We start from the raw sequence: 20092 nt of genomic DNA on the forward strand, positions 1-20092 counted from the left end.
AGAAGAGAAGAGAAGAGAAGAGAAGAGAAGAGAAGAGAAGAGAAGAGAAAAGAGAAGAGCCAGGCTGAATAAAAGACAACTGAAATATACAAATTTACTAGCCCTGTTTTCTCCCTGATATGCTGAGAAAATAGATTTCACTGAGTAGCCAGCATGACCTTGCAGTGACTCTATTAATGATTTATTTGACTGGCTTTCTGACAGCAGCTAGAAAGGTACAGTTGTGTTTATCTGTTACTCACGGCAGATATCAGGAGTTCTCCAGAAAACACAGGCCTCAGCCTTGATACACTCCTGGGCATATGCAGCAACTGCAGAGCAGAAGCACTCGCAATCTCCACCACTGTCACAAGAGCAGGCATCATGAACACAAGCTTCATAGAAAGGAAGTGGGTTCACCTGTCAGGGGAAGAAGTGATGCCTCAGTTCATCTCCAAATTAGTTTTCAAGCTAATACATTTGAGGGCTCTTGATATATGGGAATTAAGCTGGGCAGGAATGAGCCTAAGAGTGTCTAAGAGTTACCAAATCACAAACAAACATTTGCAGGCTTGAAGCTGCTCAATATATTTTAGGGAATAATAGACTTAAAATAATACAGCTCCTTCAAAAGTTGTTATGACTGAAAAAAAAAAGTTAGAGTCCTTGGCAGTGCCCACATTTTCTAACAGAGATCCATTTTAGTGCTCTCAAAACCAAGTTGAATTGATGCCAGTGAAATCTTATCTTTCAGTAAGCTCTGCCAACCAAATGGTGAACAATGTTAGAAAGACTACATTCATAGCAAATAGGAAGCATATAATTTTGTGCCTGTCAGTTTTTGGAGTTTATCCAATGACATATTAAAAAAAGCTTTTTTTTTTTGTTTTGTTTGAGACTGCAAGAGGAGAAACTTAGACTGGATTTTTGCTGCTGAAGTAAACCACATGGAAACATATAATAAATTAAATTAATACTTGTTTGTGACTTTTCCACCATGAGTTAAGAAAGAACTGTTGTTAATATTACTGTACTTCAGAAAAGAGACGAGAAATGAAGAGGAGTGCTCTCTGTGTGCTGTACTCTGGAAGCTGTGGGCTGTCACAGTGTTTGCTGCGGCAATTTGGAGGCACAGTACCAGCAGCTGTCTGTCTAAACTATGTGATGTCAGTGGTCTCCAAAAAGATCCTTTCATGGGTTGAATGTTACAAGAAGTAGTAGCCTCTTCAACAGCCACCTTTCAAGTTTAGTATGAATTTCCATCAGGAGATGGGTCTGATGATTAAGTACTTATATTACCAGAAATTCATTGCGCTGTCCCATCACCTACTGTCTTCTACAAACCTTGGAGTGACAAATTTTGAAGACTTCGCTCTGGATGATGCTGCATTCTTTCTCTGCCCAGGACTTCCGGTGTGGTTTCAGATCACAGGGCTTAATCTCTTCCGTGACATCTGGGCACATGGGAGACTGTTTCCAGGAATTTCCAAAATCCAGAGGATTAGACTCCTGCAGTCCACTCCTTGTTGTAAAGTCATTGTTTGCCTTGTCATCAAAGTTGCCACACAGACCACACACTTTGCCCTGGAAAATAAAATTGAGTTTTTAAATATACCATGGAAGTGAGAAACAGGCTCTGGTAAAGTAAGAGCAAAACATTGACATGAAAAATGACAAATGACTGTCTGTGTAAATGATGACTTTCCTCTTTACTGTCAAATCACTTGTACAGAAAATAAATCTTTATTTCTCCATCTTCAGAAAACTATTCAGCTGCCATATCTCCCGTCCCTGAAGTCAATTATATCTAGTGTATTTCCATATCTCTGTCATCATATCTAACTTAAAACATTAAAGGGTGCCCAAGCCTCTTACAGCTGAGAAGATTCAATTAATTCTCCATTCTTCTCAATTTATCATAACTCACCTATTAATATAAGCCTGAGGTAATTCTTTTTTGCTCAAAGCTGTTTTTATTAAAAGTTTTTAACATAATGAGCACCGTTTCTTCATTCACGGAAAACAAATGTCAGGGACCCATTTTTCTTGAAAGAAAATGTATCAATCTGCCCTCAACAGTGAATTTTTGGTAGTGTTATTTAAGGTCCACCAGTCCCCTCACAAAATGGTATGTCACTGTTTGTACAATGCCTCAAGCAGTACCATGGCCATACATTGCATAGGGAGTTTGGTTTTAACAGAGGGCTGAGATTTCATGGGGGTTTCCAAGCACATATGCGGTCAGTCCCTATTTCCTAAATTACTCTGGATGATTGACTATCAATACTCACAAACCCAAGAGTGCCTGAGATGTTTATCTCTATTGCAATAACATCCTATGCATTCTGTGCAATGCATTATGATAGACTGCAAGAAACCCCAGAAGCACTTCTGCAAGCTGTGATAGTAATAATGCAAGCTAATCATCAGTGCACAGAGGATATAGGAATTAGACATGGAGTCAGAATAAAAGAACATTTATGTTTCCTTGTCTATTCATAATACTACTTCAGAAAAAGACAGACAGGCACTAACTTTGTAATCAGGGCTCAGCTTGATGAAAACAGTAGTCTTCTTGTCCCAGATCAGCATCACACCATTGCTAGCCTCAATCACCAGGTACAGGCCGACTGTCCTGTTCCAATACTGTACATCATCACCAACATCTCGCTGAATTTCTTTGTAGTCTTTGTTCTCCAATTTCAGTTCAGTTTTCTGAAAGATAAAAAGGGAAGTATTGTAACACTAACTTCTATGATGAGACAAAATATTAGACACTTGTAACAATGCAACTCATTCTGAAACCAATAGCTCAAACTCTGGGACGACTTCCAAGATGGCAGAGAGTGGTGTAGCACTTCTGTTTGAGAGAGCTTTCATCACCTGAGAACCTACAGCTTTACAGAATAATTTGATAGGGCCTCTGATGTTTGTTACAGGTGCTTTTAGGGGAGTGACTTTGGAGCATTATTTTTTTGGTAAAACTTGATTACTGAAATGTACTGACTATCATTACTCACCCCTAGGAACATTTTGATAGCCTTTGAGCAGGTGACTCCTGTAGTTCCACAAGGGACATTCTCTGTGATGATACTGAATGAGCCGCTGGAATTTTTGTCACCACAAAAGTCCTATTGAAAAAGAGAAAAAAAGGAACATGACAAAATTAGGTAGAATATTTCATTTTAGTTAAATCTCATAATAATTGCAATAATTTAAATCTTCACAATGTATAAATAGTTACTGCTTCTTCAAATGTGAGACCCTACATAAATATATTTTTACAGAGTCATATACACGTACTTCTATTCACACATATAAACAGTAAATACAGTCTCAGCCTGGGAAAAAGAGTGGGACAATAAAACAAAATGAGGAACATATCTTTAAATATGTTTGAAGTTTCTAGGCTTAGAATTTGGATTTATTTCACAAATGATAGTTAGCTCTCACTATAACATAGTTCTGTTGCATATAATTTATGATATCTATATCTGAAAAAAAAAAAGCCACAGCTTGCCTGCACTGAAAATTTATCACACAACTTATCCTGGCAGAATGTGTGAACACCTCAGGAACAGTGATGGCAGGCAATAAGGAACGACAAAACCAAAGAGGAAAGTAGATTTTCAAGGCAATCAAATTCCATTTCAGCCCTCCTGATGAGCATTACCTGAGTAGCCACATATTCACAGCTCCCATCAAAGTCATAGAATTTCCCATCGAAAGTGTTGTAATGGCCACTTCCATATATCATACAAGTCCCATAGCACACGTTATCAGTGCATTTCCAAGTCCCTTTCTGGCAGGTACTAGAAAAGAGCAGAAAAGTTGAATTTTTGGATTTCATCAAGAGTGTGCAGCTTGAAAAACTGCAGAACAAACCAATATAATATGATATCATGTGATAATGTGCAAAATACCCAAGCCTCAACTTCAATTGTTTATCCTGTTTTTAAGCCTGTAATGTTTTTACTCCGTTCAGCTACAATCTTTAGATCTGATAGTATTTGTGTTTAAAAAATGAGTGAGTTTTCCCAACAAGAGGTGCCCACTGAAAACAGAGGTAACTACTACCCCCATATTTTCAGCAGAATCCGTATTTTCTCAGATAGCAATAAGTATTCCTAAAAATTGATGCTACTTCCAGTTTTTGCAGCCACTGTAGTACATAACCGTAGACAGGAACTATTAATATGCTGCATGGAATATATTCTAGAAGATAATATAAAATTATAACTCACCAGGTGTTGCAGTCCACTTTTATCTTCTCTCCAGAAGAATACCAGTCATTATTATGACTGCATGGGCAGTCCTTTTGTTCAACACAGCCTCCTCTGCCATCATCAAATAGACCTTGAGGACACACACAGCCTGAGACACACTCTGTCTGGAACTAAGGAATATAAGGAGAAATGGTTACCTTAGGATAAAGCACTGCATCTTAATTCCACTTCTTCACAAGCACTCTTTAAAAACTGCATTTGCAACCACACAGCCTAATATTGATTAGTTTTATAAGGCTCTTTTTTAATAGGTTTCTAATATTTTTCTTTTCTTTTTCACTTGGAAATTATGACTCTACTGAAGACACAGTAAAAGGAAAGAGGAGAGGGAAACCATAAGGGGAATCATAATGAAAATGGCAACAGATTAGTATCATTGAGGGGAAAAAAAGGGTAGCTTAAACCAAAGAGAAATAAACTGTTAGTTACAACTGTATTTGCTGTGTAGCACCATGTCATATAAAGAATACAGAATAAAGAAAGCATGACACAAAGAGAAGCTGAATACATACATGATCAATTTGAGGAGTATGACAGCTAAGTTGTACAGGTGTTTGTGAAGTCCACTTCGAGGATGCATTGCAGTCAAAGTATGTCTTGTTAGAAGAACATTCTTTTTCACCTGAAAGGTACATTGTTGCTTTAGATCAATCAAGAAAAGGCAAAAGAAATGTGAGTGCAAGGTGGTAGTTTCTGAGAGAGAAATCTCAGTCTATCCTTATGAAAAAAATAGGCTCAGTGAAGAGAGAACAAAGTGAAAATGTGCTACTGTTTTACATAAAGAGAAAAAAACCACACAAAATAAGTAAGTGGAAAATTCAAAAGGGAAGTAGGTGTGGGTTGAGAGGTTGGTTATGGGTTTTATTCTAGTTTTGTTTATAGAATGTCACTTACTTCTCATTCTTATTTTCACTGAAGTGCACTGGATCTTTGCATTTCGGCAAACACTAGAAAAGTGAAGTAAGTAGAAATTAAAAAAAAAAAAAGCAAGCTCAATATCTGCAATTTAAGTCTAATGATTTGTTTATATAAATTTGAGAGTATTTATCAAAGATGTCCTGCATAATTTCTACTGAAATTTCAAGGTCAATTCTATTGAATCACACTCATGAATTTTTCGTTGGAGAAAAAGTGTAGCAAGATTTTAGGCATAACACAGAGAAAAGGTTATGTTTTAAGGAATGACAGCTATTCTATAAATCCTTAATACTATGTTTTATGACAACTCAGGAAATAGATAATAATGAAACAAATAATGATAATTTAAGTCAAAGCCTCCATTTGGATACACAGTGTATTTTCATGCCTATTCAACTCATATGCTGCAAATTTGTTGACTTATATGCTTCTTCTGCTGGATGAGAGAAGGCATTTCACTGTTTATGGCAAAATATAACAGAATCATGAATGTTGTTTTCAAAAGCCTATGACACAGTAAATATATATCAAGGGGACCTTCCTCCAGTGGAAAACACAATCTGTGTCCACTAGAAAAGGAAACAGGATGTCTAGCTGGCCTTTTATCTTCCTTTCACCCTTCTGTTTAACAAAGCCTTATTAACAGTGAAGCTTCAGAATAATATTTATCTGTGAAGGCCAGTACTCACACCTCCAAAGCAAGCTGCTCTTCCCAATTATTGATAAATTGCATTGCAACAGGATTATGCTTTGCTCAGCACGGAGATGTTGTGAAATGCATTACAAATACTCATTAAAGTACAAAAAAAGCTAAGCACCTTACACCTAATAAGCAATTTTTTTAAGGGCTTTTTCCCCACAAACAAAAAGCCAAAATAAAACATACCAGCGTTCTCCATCTTTTGTGAAATACTGGCCAGGTTCCAGGTATGATCCCTTGTAATAACATGGGCACTGGGAGATGGGCACACACTCATCCTGGTTATCCAAGTATGTATTGGGTGGGCAGCCACAGCCATCCACAGGAGCAAAGTCTTGCAAGCAATACTTTTCACCATCAGCAAGGGAACGACAGGTTTGCTGGCACTTTGTAAGATTGTAAAGGAAGACTTGATTTCCTGGGCAAGAAGATGCTTCGCTACCTGGAGGGAAAAAACCCAAACTGATAAATAAGGGATGCAGGATGGACAATTTGGCCTTGACATTTCCATTTTGATTTCTTTGGCTGTGCCAAATGTAATGATAAAAACATTCCCTTAGGTCTGATTAAAGTACAAAAATATCAGAAGTCACAAGTAACACTGACCTAACTTTACCTTTAAGTTCAACTTTAAGTTGAAGACTTATTTTTAATTGCTACTAATAGTTTCTACTTTCATACCCCTACTTGTTTCACATACTGATAATCAGATAGAGAGCACAAGACAATAAACTCCTAGTCTCAAACATACTGAACTGTTGATGAAAAGCAAGAATAATGAGAAACAAAGACATTGATAAACAAATGAATGGTAAAAGCCTTGATGGCTGGGATTCCATTAGTAAATGGAATGATATTAGCTAAACTGAGGAAAGAAGGTGAAAGTTAAAAATATTGCCTTCTACTTTTAAGTTTGTCATGGTCAAATTATATCTGAAGAATATAACATGAATTAATAAACATTATAAGCATTGTCTCTTTTAGGTCCATTAGGCATTTCTAAGGTACTCCAAATCCCATAACATTGAGATCACTGACAACCAAATCCAGAGAGAGCCTGCTTTCTCATGGTTAATTTTTTCCACAGGGATTACTGATCCACTACTTACTGCAGACACTCTTTCTCCAGCCTCCCAGTATAATCCCTTTGAAAGCACAGGCTCTTGAGTAAGAGGACAGGGCAGCACACAAACATTCCTCATTGTCTTCACAGAGGCAGGTGTCATATTTACATTTCTGAAAAAAAGAACAAAAGGGTCAATTAGTCCACAGGAAATCAATGGGCAATTGCAACTTGGTTGCTACAAAACGTCCTGTCTGCTTTTCCTGATGTTGTTTGTACTAATTCCCATGACCAGAGAACAATGGAAGGAACGGACAAAGACCAGAGACTTGAAGTGCTGCTTCATGTCATACACAATGAAAATATTTGGATGCTTATTCTAACCTAAGCCAAGCCTCTAGAACCTTTAAAAAGTAGCCAGCTTCCCAAGAACAGCTTTTTCAAAGGATACTGATACCATTTGTTCTCAGTTACTAATTAGAAATGCAGAGATCCACAAAAACTATAAATCATAAAGGCAAAATATTAACCAAGTCTATGACGACCTTCACATCATTTGAGTTCACACTGACTTCCAAGTATAAGCAATGATTTTGGAATTCCTTTTCCTCAGGTAAGCCTCACTTACCGCTCAACAGTGGTGAGCATGGGGGAAAAAAATTCATGGAGATTCTGGCATGAAAATGATTTGGTGTTACATTCTAACAAATACATGGAAACATTTTTCCCCCAACTTTATAGAAACTGATGTTTAAGGGTACGCTTAAACTGTGCACATCCGCATCTCTTGAATCTTCTTTTCAATCCAAATATCCAAGCCAATAAAAAAATACATTAAACAAAAAACGCAAGAAAGAAAAAACACAAATGTATATTTTTCTTCAGCAGCAGCCCATAAGGATCTCATCATGGGAGGTACTTTGGATGCTATGCTGCTTGAATCAGTCAGTACAAAAACTTCAGCAGCTCTTATGGACAAGCTACTCAGAGATGTCTCAAATGTTCAAACAACAATAAATGTCTACAGTTAACCATCTGAAATAATGCAGTACTAAAAGAGTGCAAAATTACAATACCTTATAGTATTCTGTAGGATCAATGACTAAGTGACATCTTGCAAAAGGACCCTTTGGGTTTCTCAGCAACGAACACCAATGCTCAGCGTAATTTGCTGCAAAAAGAAAAAGAAATTCATCACATTTCCTTATCTTTCTTGTGCCATGTCTAGTTATGCTGATACATAAATGCAGTGCAGCAATACAAATGAGAGAACTGTGTGCATTTTGGGGAGCAGAGAAACTACATGCAATCACCATACATGTATTTCTATTCCTTGATTCACAGACATGCAATCATAAAATCAAAATTTGCACTGTACTTTTGCAACATGTTTACATGAAATTGTGACAGCTCTTTCCATTTGGGGACCATAAAGCTAAGTTAAACATAAAGATAACTAACTAGGACATACAAGCTGTCTTTGCAGATAATACAAGTTAATGACTGTTTTTCCCAATCTTCCACCTTAGGATTCTTTTACAATCACCCATTAAACTTCAATTTGATGGGATATCAATGCTTGTATGTATGCATACTTGCGGATACTAATTAATTTGACAGTCCTATAAAAAGTCTTCAATACCCCACTACAACTCTTACATGACTGTTGCAGTAATGCACAGCAGACACTTCTCATCCTGGCAGAAGCCAACCATCTGACTTATTAATGTGCTTACCACTTTCAATGCTGAGACTGCAGGGGTCTTCCAGCTTTTCTGCCTGGTCTGTGCAGGTGGACTGGGCTTTCCACGTGTTAGCAAAAGCAGATCCTGTAGCCTCAATCAGCCCGCTGGTTGTTCTAAAGTCATCACCTTCCATTCCATTGAAGTTTCCACAAAGACCTATTCAAAAATAAGGTAAAAATTTTATACAATCAGTACTTATTCTCATACTAAAAGGTCAAAGGAAAGGGACAACTGATCACAAACACTAGAAACAGCTGATTATTCCACATCAATATTAATGCATACTATAAATACTGAAGTTTTGGAAGCCTTGCTTTTAATCTTTAACATCTTCAAGAATAGTCATCATGAAGATATCTATGCTTCAGGAGATTACTACCCTAACCTGTATTTTTTATGCTTTCTGATGATATTGAAACCACAAAAGGCACCAAAAACCAGGCTTTGTGGATAGTTAAAAATCGAACTGTGTACAAAAATAAGGAATATTCTAAGAAACACCTGTGTACTGGCACCAGAGTGACAGGTCATTTCAATATCAAAAAATAAAAACACATTTCTAGTTTGCTTGAGTCGACTTTCTTTCAGTTTTCTCCTCTTGAATCAACAAGTAGCATGAATCATCACTCATATAAAGAATACATGACTATTCAGCTGTGAAACAGCATGGCTTTGCTTCCCCTTTCCCACTTGCCTTGAAGTTTTCCTTTAACTGATTGATCCACAGTCACAAACAGCTGCATAACTCGAAATAGCTGGATCTGCATCTGAAGCCCAAAAGAAGTTTGTACAACAAAGTAGTTGGAAGACGGCTTGAATATCGAGAAGCTGGCTGAAAAACAAAACATGAACTGTTGTAGTAAACACAGACACACAGGCTGCCAAAAGAAACACTTCTTACCAGATTCTAATGTATCACCTGTCATGAAAACTCTGAGACCAGGATCAAATTAATAGTTTTTCCCGTTAAAAGCCACTGGCCAACTAGATAAGATGCTGATCCTCACTAACTTAACAAGCTGATTATCTGAAATGACTGATCTCTGGGATCAAAACCAAATGGGCATGCCCACAACATGTAGCCAGATTTGGAAAGTGCTAAATACCTCTCTTCCACTTTTGCCTCTAAAAAAATACACCCCTACATGAGAAGTCAGGTGTGTGACACTTGATATTCCAGGCTGTGTCCCTTACCTGACACATGAGGCACATTCACTGTCATCTCATTCAGTAGCACACTGCCATCTGATCTGAAAACCACCACCTGTGTAATGGCAAATGGAATCAATGAGCTTCCAGGGACTGAGGAAAATAAACTAATATGAAGAAAATTATCAGGAAGGACATTTTACATGTTTAGACTGTGTCTAGAACTCCAAACTTTTGAAAGGAAGAATCTGTCTGAAAATTGAATGTGGCAGCAGCCCTATAGGGTACAAATAAGGTTTTGTCCTGCTATCTACTGTTTCTCTTACAGCTGCCTACAAGAATTCATAGCAGTAAAGAAATGCAAAATTCATTTATATTGGACACTTTGGTTTCAGCAAATAAAATAAAATATTAGCTCTTCAGGATCTGTAGCAAGTTGTTATTCCTTATTAAAGCACATGCCATAGCTTCTGTAAAATGGTTTAGCATGATTCTGGTAAGAAATGGTAAGAAAGCAGTTTATTAAATTTCCTCATAAAATGCTAGTCTGTACATATAGAAACATAAAATTACTGGATTTTGATTTGGTTTTCTTATGTTCTAGTTATACTGGCAAGGACATGGAAGCCCATAAATATGTGAGGGAAATCATGTGTATATGTAGGTAAATTATGTATAGATACAGTCTATGTATTTTCATAAACAAAGAGAATACTAAAATGAATATTTGAGAAGGTTGGATTGTACCAGCATTCAAAAACAGGATTTCTTCTGAAAAAGACTCAATTAGATCTATAAAATTATATCTGAATAAAGTAAAATACTATGAGGGGAAGAAGAATGGTACTCTTGCTTCGAGACATGTGGAATCCTGTGAGAATAATCATATCAAAGCAGAGGAAGGAAGAGGGGGTAATGCCAGCTATTTTGAATCTCATCTTTTCTTAAGTTTAGGTCTGTTTTGAATTTTTGAGGCAGAAACCTGAGTTGTTCTTCAGCTTGTCTGAGGTGCCTTATCTGTCCACAATGATGACTCCAGAAGAAATAAGTATTTACCCACAGTAAGGGAAATATGCTAATTTTCAAAATATGTAGCAGAATCCACAGAACAACACTTACATTTTTTTTGTTATCCACTAACAGCACAACAGTCTTCAAGCAGGTCTGTTTGTCTGTGGAGCCACAGGGAGCCAGTTCTGCCAGAAGACCATAACTCTCCTTTGCAGTACCCTATAATCACAGGGAAATAAATGTCACTTAGTCAAATTAAAAATCTCATGAGATGATTTCCACAACAAAGACTAAATTCATCAGTTACAACAGCTTTCCTAGCTCAACAAGATTTTCGTCATTCTCTAGAACAGACACCAGGTATTTTAGGGACACATGAATGAAGCAGCTGCCTACCTTTTTTCCCTACCTGACTTTGACACTCAGAAATTGCTATTACAGAAGTGGCCAAGAACTTCTAATCCTGAGACCTTTTGATTTCTTATATACAAAGGACTCCACTGGATAATGACAGCATAGGTAGTCTTCTATCTCACTGCTTTAATCACCCATTGCAGTAAGTCCCAGGCTTCCCCCTAAGGCTATTATAGCTAATCCTGAATTTTCTAGTACAACTTTCAGCATTTCTGCTTCCCTCACCCTATGGTAGTGGAATAGAACAGTAACTCCCAGCTGATACATATCAGCCCACGGACCCTTGTTTTACTCTACAAGAGAACAGTCCCACAGCACACAGTACCTTGGCCAACACATAATAGCAGTCTCCATGGAAGGTGTATTTCTTCCCATCAAAGGTGGTAATATGGGAACCTCCTTCCACTGAGCATACGCCTGGACAGGGTAAATCTTTGCAGGTCCATCTGCCTGAATTACAGGTGCTATAAAAGACAAATAATACAAAAAATGCTTGTAGTTATTACAGGAGCTGAGAGCACTGAAAGTATCTGTATACCTAGCAAACATCAAGATATCCCCAGGTGTTTTAAAACTGTATGCTTGATCATTTCCTTGAGATTTTCCCTCTGACATATGCCATAGAATCAAGAAAACTTTTCAGAAATTTTGTTCTATAGACATGCAACATAAACATTAAATTCAGAGTGTTTTCAGTACATCTCCAAAGACCAAGTGAGAATTTGAAAAATGCAGACCCATTTACAATCACTCAAAGAAAGGTGTATAACAACCAGGATCCTTACCATTCTTCACATTCTTTGGAAATGCTTTCTCCAGGTGCATATGTCTTTCCACCAAGTTTGCAGTGGCACTGGCTAACAGGGATGCAGCCTTTTTCACTGATATCATCATACACAGTTCCTATAAAATATAGCATTAACTACTCCAGCTCTTTTCCAAATAATCAATTTCCACAGAGGAAAAACTCTAATTTGTCACACAGGCTGAGTTTATCAAAATTATGAAGAATACTACTTCTGCTTTTTGTAATAAAAGACACATGGAAAGCACTTTTATTCAGCTTTGAAAATCCAAGTCTGTTCATTATTATAACTATACACAGATAAAAAGGTTATTGCAAGCAGATAGGAACAATCTCAAAATGTCACATATTTAGATTTTTAGTCCTTTTTGGCATACTGTGAAGACTATCACTATAATCTTCTTTCCTAAGGTTGAAAGCAAGCCTGAGAATTTCACTCACTCTCCCTCACTGCCACTCTCTGGGCAAATGATGTCCATTGCCTCAGAACTATTCAACCTAAAAAGCATGATTTACTTTATAGTATCAGAAGCCCACTTGCTGAGAATTAAAAAACAGGTTTATTACCTGTCATTGTGTTAATATGTTTGAACTATAAAATAATTAATTCATTAGGTATTACCTCCTTAGAAAATTTTACAATTATGTTCCTCCAGGGGGGAAAACAATGAGTAGCACTAGTCATTTCTAACATATAATTTGACTGCATGTACTATTTTAGTATGACTTCCTTAGCCAGGGCTCTTAGTTTTGTCCCACTTGCAACAGCTGGAATAACACTTGCCTTCAGGGCAGAAACAGCCATCCATGTAGTGCTCCTCACAAAGGCTGCTGATCTCCAAGTGTGAGCAAGTATCCATGCAGGGTGAGCTGCTTTCTCTATAGACCATGGTAGCAGGACAGGTCTTGGCTGAAAGAATAAGAAAGACACCAGGAGTTACTTCAGTGTTAAGTCCACCATTTCTCAGAAACCACAGATCATACACCCTACTCCCTTCAAGTCAGTGGTGTCTCAAGCCAGACTCCACATGGCAAAGCATGTCCATCTGTTTCTGAACTGTTTTCCCTGGTTTTTACATTTACTTCTTTTGGTTTCAAATAGATCAAATTATTCCCATCTCCTGCAGCATCAGATCTCAGTTTTTTAATGGGAACAGAATTTGCTGAAAAAGACTTCTTAATAGCAAGAATAATAGAAGAACAGGGAGAATTTAATATTTTTTTGCACTACTGGTATGAAATTTATGATACATGCCAACAGTTTTGTAAAGAAGCAATGAATTTAAATTTCATAGTGCTACATCCATGAAACATTTGGATCTTTGTAAAATTTGTGTAGCTGCTTACGGCAAAAGTTCTGTGTTCTCCATTCTCCCGGGCGGCCACCTGCGTGCGAACACTGGCGGGAATACTCGGAGATGGTGCTGCAGAGGCAGAAGGAGTCCTCCTTCCCATTACAGGCACACATGTCCTGCATGCAGGCTTGGATGTACATTTCCAAATTAAGACGTAGCCGACAATCAGCAAATGCGGGGGAAGTCAGCAACCTCTGACACTCATCACGCTGAGGAGGAAGAGGAATAACGTTTAAGAAATTTGCAAGCATGTGAGCTTCTGGACATTTCCTATCTTGCAAAAAAACCTGTTTTCTTCTGAACAGCTATTCAAGAAAGGAAAAAGTAACCATTTATCCTGGAAGGGACAGTCCTCCCAGCTCCTGGCAACTAACTCCCCATGGCACAAGGGTGTCTCCATGTGCCCATGCAAATGAAGTTCACCACAAGAAATACTTACATGCTTATTACAGCTTGGAAGAGCCTGAGTTTCATCTGGATCTTCACATTTGGCATTGGGTTTGCTGATCTTCTGCAAATTCCCATATGTAATTGAGTTGTAGCTTACATCTATGAGAAAAAAAAAGAGAACTTGCTGAGCCCCAAAAATTGACAAGGAGCATCTGATTCCTGGACATCTACTGATCAAGGGAAACAGTTACCATGGCATCAAATAGGCCTGTTAGACACAGGTATCTGCTCTGAATGATGTCTAACTGTGCTTAAAAATGCAAAGGGGAAATAGGAAAAGAAGGCTAGTAAAGAACAAAAAGATTAATCTGGAGTAGAATAAACTTAGACCAGGAATGCAGGAATGTAATGTTTAGTCTGAGGCAATCACAGAAACCTCTCAAGTGAAATTTGCTCTCCTGTGATGTTTCTATGCACAGTGTTTGTCAGCCTATCTTCTGTGACAACTGTCAGTATGGTGGGAGGACTCACCTCCATCGATGAACTCATTGTAGATTGGAATTCCATTGTAATCCCCACAGAGACCACAGGTATGGTTATTAAATTTGTTGTCCAGCTCCACCTAAATAATGAAAAGAAAAAGCACAAAAGAATTATTTTTCTCTTCCTTTTTTCCCCTCTTTTTTTTTTTTTGTTTTTCCTACTGAGATAGAGAAATATCCCAGGAAACCCAGGAAATACCAATTAAAAATACTTTGAACATACATACCATCAGGGCATCCTGCTGGTTCCACATCAGAACCATGCCTAATTTGGCATAAATCTTGGTGTAAATCTCACCACTCTCAATGAGGACACCAGAGCTGTAGTAAGGTGTCTTCACACTAGGAAGAAAATCACAGACTTTGTATTAGTTAGGAAACACAAGGGCTGACATGAATGTCTGTAATAAGCCAAGTACCCCAAGGAACAGAGAAACTAGTCTGACTACCTCATCCTAACTGCACAGGATGCCTTGTTTTAATGAGGCATAAAGTCCTCTGTCTCTGACACTTGGGACAATAACTCATTGCAAAAACTCATTTAAAAGGCAAAGCAATTTTGGAGGAAAAGCCTACCTAACACTTCAGGCTCTTTAATTTTAAAAAATCAAAATGTCAGATGTCTTCAAATTAATCAAAGGAAAATCCATCATCATTGTGGTATTAACAGAGGATATGCACTCACTAATAATTTATGTCAATGAAAGAAGCTACAACATAAATGAAAGCTTTTCTTTACCAAAATATCTCATAGCCATTTCAGAGAGAATGAATGTTCGATTGCTAGGAACTGCCTCCTTAAGAGAGAGTTCAGAAAGCACAGGCAGATATAGGGACTGTCAACAAAATTTTGAAAAGAAAGGAGCATGTTAAGAGGAATTCAGTAGTTCTGTCAGTAGTTAAGTTACTTAGTTTACAGTGGACAGGACTGAGCTTGTTAATGGTGACAGAAGACACTGCAGAGGGCTGAGCATAGATATTTTTGTGTGATAACAATTCAATTCATCAGATCTCTTCCCAGTTTTTTTAGGTCTGTCTTACAAGTCAAACTGAATGGCTGAATTTCATTCAGCAATAAAGGGATTGTGGCAGGCAGCCTCATCCTATAAAATTTAGAGAACTAGAGTCTGTTCAAACAGAAGTAATGTAAACTGGAATCCAGTCAAAATAACTGGTTAATTTTCTACAGATTTGTCAATGTAATTGCTATCCATCAGGATTCGTGCATGTGTATGCACATCTCTTAACTAGTCTCTTGACTTAATCTCCTAATTTCCTGTCACTGGGGTTTTTTCAATTATTTACCTCCAGGCATTTTTAACATGGCCAAATGACTTACACATCTAAATACCAGGTGCAAACTCACAGATTATTATTTCTACTTTTGACTGCATCCTTCATCAATAAACAATGAAGTCTTGAGAAATCATGTTTCTTGAGAGGGACCATAAAATGTTGGATGTCTTTTCAGCTTTCTGCTATCATGGCATGGAATATTTATCTCTTTTTCTAATAGTAGGACATTCAATCAATCTGTGCATCAGGTACCTGAAGGTTAATCCATACACTTTTCTACTTTACAGTTTTCACTTGGGTACTGTGAAATGCTATTTTATATGACAACTGACCATTTATCATTTCAAGATCAATATGGAAACTTAAAAAGTTCTACAAAAAAATAAAATCCCCATGTAGCAAAAACCTGTTCAGAAGGGATCTGTGGTTTTATCAACACTATCTAAGACAAAAAAAGGCTTGGTTTAAGAGAAACAGTTTTTAAAGGATTTCTAACTTGTTTTTCATGGAGTTCTTTTTAAGACTTGAGTACACAATAAAGAGTTTTTTCAATTTGAGGCAAGAATGCATTTTTTATAACTTTCTGTCATTTTGTTATGCATTCCGGTATGACCTTTGCAAATTAAATGTTGCTTTCAACCTTTGAACGTATTTTCATTACAGTAGCTTCCAAACTTTAGAGCAAAAGCTGAATTCTGGGCACAACTGTGGCCTACAATGACAATTTAAAGTTCTCCTTTTTTTTCAATTATGCTAAAACATAGTAATTAACTCATGAGTTGCTTCACTTGCTTCAGAGTATAAATGCACACACTAAAAGGATATGCTAATGATAGGAAAGACTAGGTTAAGACATATACTTAGCATCAGTAATAGTGTCAGACTTGTCCCTTGTGTAACCATGTTACAGGAGGAGAAAAATAACACTGCTTAGTGTGAAAAAGTACATATTGCCACAGATAAATTAGTGTAAATTTTGACCTGTCTTGTATCTGTTAAACTCCCTTGAGGAACAGCCTTAAAGAGTCTTAAGATCTTAAGTCTCAGATCTTAAAGAGTTATTTACGAAGACCAGAAAAAATCCACCTGTCTTCTGTCACAAAATAAGAGGAAAAGACCCCAGAGAAATGCATTTCCTTTTCAAGGATTTGCTAGACCATCTGCTCAGGTAAACCCAAGGTGATACCATGAAACAAATGAAGATATGTCATTTTAAGCCAGTAAAAGATCTGGCTCATGAGCTGCACTGTTTCCTGCACAACTGGAAGAACAATTCACTCAAACCTATTCCTGACTTGCATTTAAATAATCCCTTATGCCAGTGTAGAAATGACAATTAATACTAAAGCCCCTCCCCAAAGCAATTTTAATGCTGAATTTCAAAAGGCTTTTTGTTTGTTTGTTTGTGGAAATGCTTTGCAGCAGTTTCCACAATGGTATACAGACAGTTGTGTAAATAATCAATTGATCCTGCTTTTATCTTCCAGCACATTTCTCTGAAATACCCTTATACTAAAGGAACTTACATCCGCCCATCCACCACAACCAGGTTTGGTTTGAGGTAGACCATAATATCCTTGATTTTCATCAGAATATACTGGATCTCAGGGTGGCCATTGCTGTTGAGAGCACGCTGGATGTGGACAGAGAATTCCCTGTAAGCTTCTCGGCAGTCAGAAACAAAATTATACTCGCAAATGCCAGGGAATTGGTAGACGTCTCCATCAAAAGTTTTGAAATGGTTGTTTCCCCAAGTGCTGCAGACATAGTGGCCATGGTTTCTTGTCCTTCCTGTTAAATGATGAAAAAGAAATAGAGATGAAAAGAAGTGCAATAAACAATCTAGTGTGATAAAAGGTAAGTGTTCCATTTTACAGTAGAAACCACTTGCAATTATGTGCACAGTGATTCCATAGATTCGAAGCCTGATCAAGTATCTCCCAGTTCAGCAGAAAATATGCAAATCTCTAATGGAAAAAAAGAAATTAATAAATAATTCTGAGATCAGGGTATATCTTATAATCCTCACTGAGGTGAAGGAACTTACCTGCATGAGGTGGGGAAACTTAATACTGACCACTAACAAGTTGGTACATCAGTGAATGGAGCTTCTGTGCCAAGCACATGATTTTATTCTGAATCACATTATTATTTGTATCAATATTAATTATTTCCAAGAACTATCACCTTCTCTGATGAAACATGTACTAGAAACAAAACAGGTGGGAAACCAAGAAAGTACTACCTACTCTGGAAGGCAAATAGCTTAAAGGTTATGAAAGTGCTTGTGCACAACAGGAGATTTCACGGAATTATTTGTTTTCCTAAAAGCAGTAGTGATTTCTACTGCAAGACAGAAATTTTCTGCAAGACAGAAATTTTTCAGAAGACAGGTCAGAAAATAACCATGGTACGAGGGAAAAGAAGTCTTTGCAATAGCAAAATACGAAAATGATTTTTTCCTTTTCCTGCCATCTATACCAACAAATAATACAAATTAACACAATATCTGGTAAATGTCCAGATACTGTAGATTAGGATGAGCATCCTTGGGAATCTTGGTATGTCTCTCATCTTCACAAGGTTTTCTTGCAGCATTTAACATGAGAAAGCAGAACTGCTAAGGAAACCTTTAGGTTACTGTACTTTGATGGTACCAATCATACCAGATACATCCAGGCAAGCTGGAACACTTTCCTCCCCAGAAGGAAGGCTGCACAGAGATCCTCCCAGAGCTCACAACTGGGAGACCAAATGCAAGGTAATGCTTTCCACCCAATGCTGAATTCAAGATGCAGCAGACCAAGCTCAATAGCCCAAACCTGATTGCTGGATAAAATTAATCACCTATTCCCCTAAAAAGCAGTTTTCAGTAAGAGTGCTCCATTCCATCACTTCAAAGTTGATAGTAAATACAGTAAGTTAGAGCTCTTAGATTAATAATGTCCTAAATGACAAAATTAGCTTTTTTCAATGTTATTACATTTATTTTCGAAGAACAATTTATGTTTTTCCAAAGTAACAGTAGACACAATCATCCCCTTCCTTCATTGCTTTAACAATGAACCTCTCTAACTCCTACAGTTGCTTTCTGCCAAGTAGTTGCCATACCTAGTAAAGACTCAATGCATGGAAACAAAAGTAACATTGAAAATATTTTCCAAGCACATCAAACTAGAAATCAATGCAGTAGATATAGGCACTAATCTCTCCAAAGAAAGTAGTATCTACCGATTTTGTCTGAGCCATGCAGCCTCAATATTTGAAAGCTTAAGCAATTTAAGGCATCCTAAAACTCTAGAGCATTATCTAAATGCACTGCCTCATTCTAGCTCCCCAGCGCTATTTTAATTCTTTCCCTCTTGTCCAGGAGGCAATCTGCTACCTTTTCATCTCTAGAGCTTACCTTTTTTTATTTCACTAGCTGAAGAAAGAGCCAGCCAGAGTAGAAGGAGGCTGGCCGCTCTTAGCCCCATGGTGGCTAAGGTGGGTGAATGGGAGCTCCACTGAAAGCTCAGCTTTTTATAATACCCACTGAGGCAATTAATTCTATCACAGGGGAGGAGACTCAAAAGGAGGAGGCAAGAGGAGGGATAAAAAACAGGTACAATATTTACAGAAGATAAGAAGTAAACAGACAATTATTTTTCACCATAAATGAAGGAATTCAGCATACAGGAAACGGTATAATATTGATTTAGTAATCGTGCAAACTTTTATTGCTCTATTTCATCTACAGGATGCTGTGCTTTTAAATCCTTCAAATGCTCACGCCAAGTTTAAACTTCAGTAACTCCTATAAACAAATAATGAATTTTTGGGGTGGCTGAACAAAGAAATTCCTTGAAGAACTTTTAAGGGAACACCCTAAAATAAAGGCTTCAAAACCAGAGAAGTTTTCATTTTTCCATCAACACATAGAATGATTTCTGTAAAAATTAAGCGATGCTTGTGAAGCTCCTTGTAGTTAACAGTAACCCTTACAAATAAAAACGGCACATCATGCGTTGTAAAATAATTTTGCAGGCAACTATTGAATTCCTTAAATTTCTAAAGCTCTTGGGAACATCTAAACCAAAATACTGCCCATACTGCATATTGTGCCCAAAACATAATTGAGACAGGGTTGCAAGGTAAGTTCAAGGAATTTACAGTAAAAGAGGTGCTCTTTCAAACACTGTCATGGCACAACAGAAAATCCATCAAAGTTGTAGATTCTCACATCATATTAAGCCTTAGAGAAAAAGTTTTTAAAAAAGGGAAAATGGGAAAACACTACTGTCCTTAATCCCCCTAAATATTCCTGCTCATTCTTGCTTACTTTCTACCTAAATGATAAATTTACAGTCTGCTGTCCCACATCAGATCCTACAAAAGCTATAGGGTCAGGTTTGCTTCATGCAGAGAAAGATGGAGAGGGTCCTTGGGAGAAGAAGAAA

The 20092-nt window shown here is 37.4% G+C and overlaps 1 protein-coding gene across 1 annotated transcript in view; it reads right to left on the reverse strand.

The window, feature by feature from the left end:
* Window positions 1-19129, reverse strand: part of MUC2 (mucin 2, oligomeric mucus/gel-forming) — a 61125-nt gene extending 41996 nt beyond the window's left edge. Inside the window, 24 exon segments of the mRNA XM_042038869.1 lie at window positions 243-399; window positions 1324-1563; window positions 2515-2694; window positions 3000-3110; window positions 3653-3791; window positions 4224-4375; window positions 4778-4887; window positions 5160-5212; window positions 6070-6325; window positions 6993-7119; window positions 8023-8117; window positions 8683-8847; window positions 9386-9523; window positions 9886-9955; window positions 10960-11070; window positions 11591-11729; window positions 12051-12168; window positions 12855-12980; window positions 13418-13634; window positions 13865-13974; window positions 14347-14437; window positions 14585-14699; window positions 17180-17444; window positions 19060-19129. Coding sequence (XP_041894803.1) covers window positions 243-399; window positions 1324-1563; window positions 2515-2694; window positions 3000-3110; window positions 3653-3791; window positions 4224-4375; window positions 4778-4887; window positions 5160-5212; window positions 6070-6325; window positions 6993-7119; window positions 8023-8117; window positions 8683-8847; window positions 9386-9523; window positions 9886-9955; window positions 10960-11070; window positions 11591-11729; window positions 12051-12168; window positions 12855-12980; window positions 13418-13634; window positions 13865-13974; window positions 14347-14437; window positions 14585-14699; window positions 17180-17444; window positions 19060-19129 — 3355 coding nt within the window.
* Window positions 19130-20092: the final 963 nt, after the last annotated feature.

The sequence above is a fragment of the Corvus kubaryi genome, unplaced genomic scaffold (genome assembly GCF_017639235.1).
Source record: "Corvus kubaryi isolate FWS band 111438036 unplaced genomic scaffold, C.kubaryi_AGA036_p1.0 37392, whole genome shotgun sequence".
Classification (NCBI taxonomy): domain Eukaryota; kingdom Metazoa; phylum Chordata; class Aves; order Passeriformes; family Corvidae; genus Corvus; species Corvus kubaryi.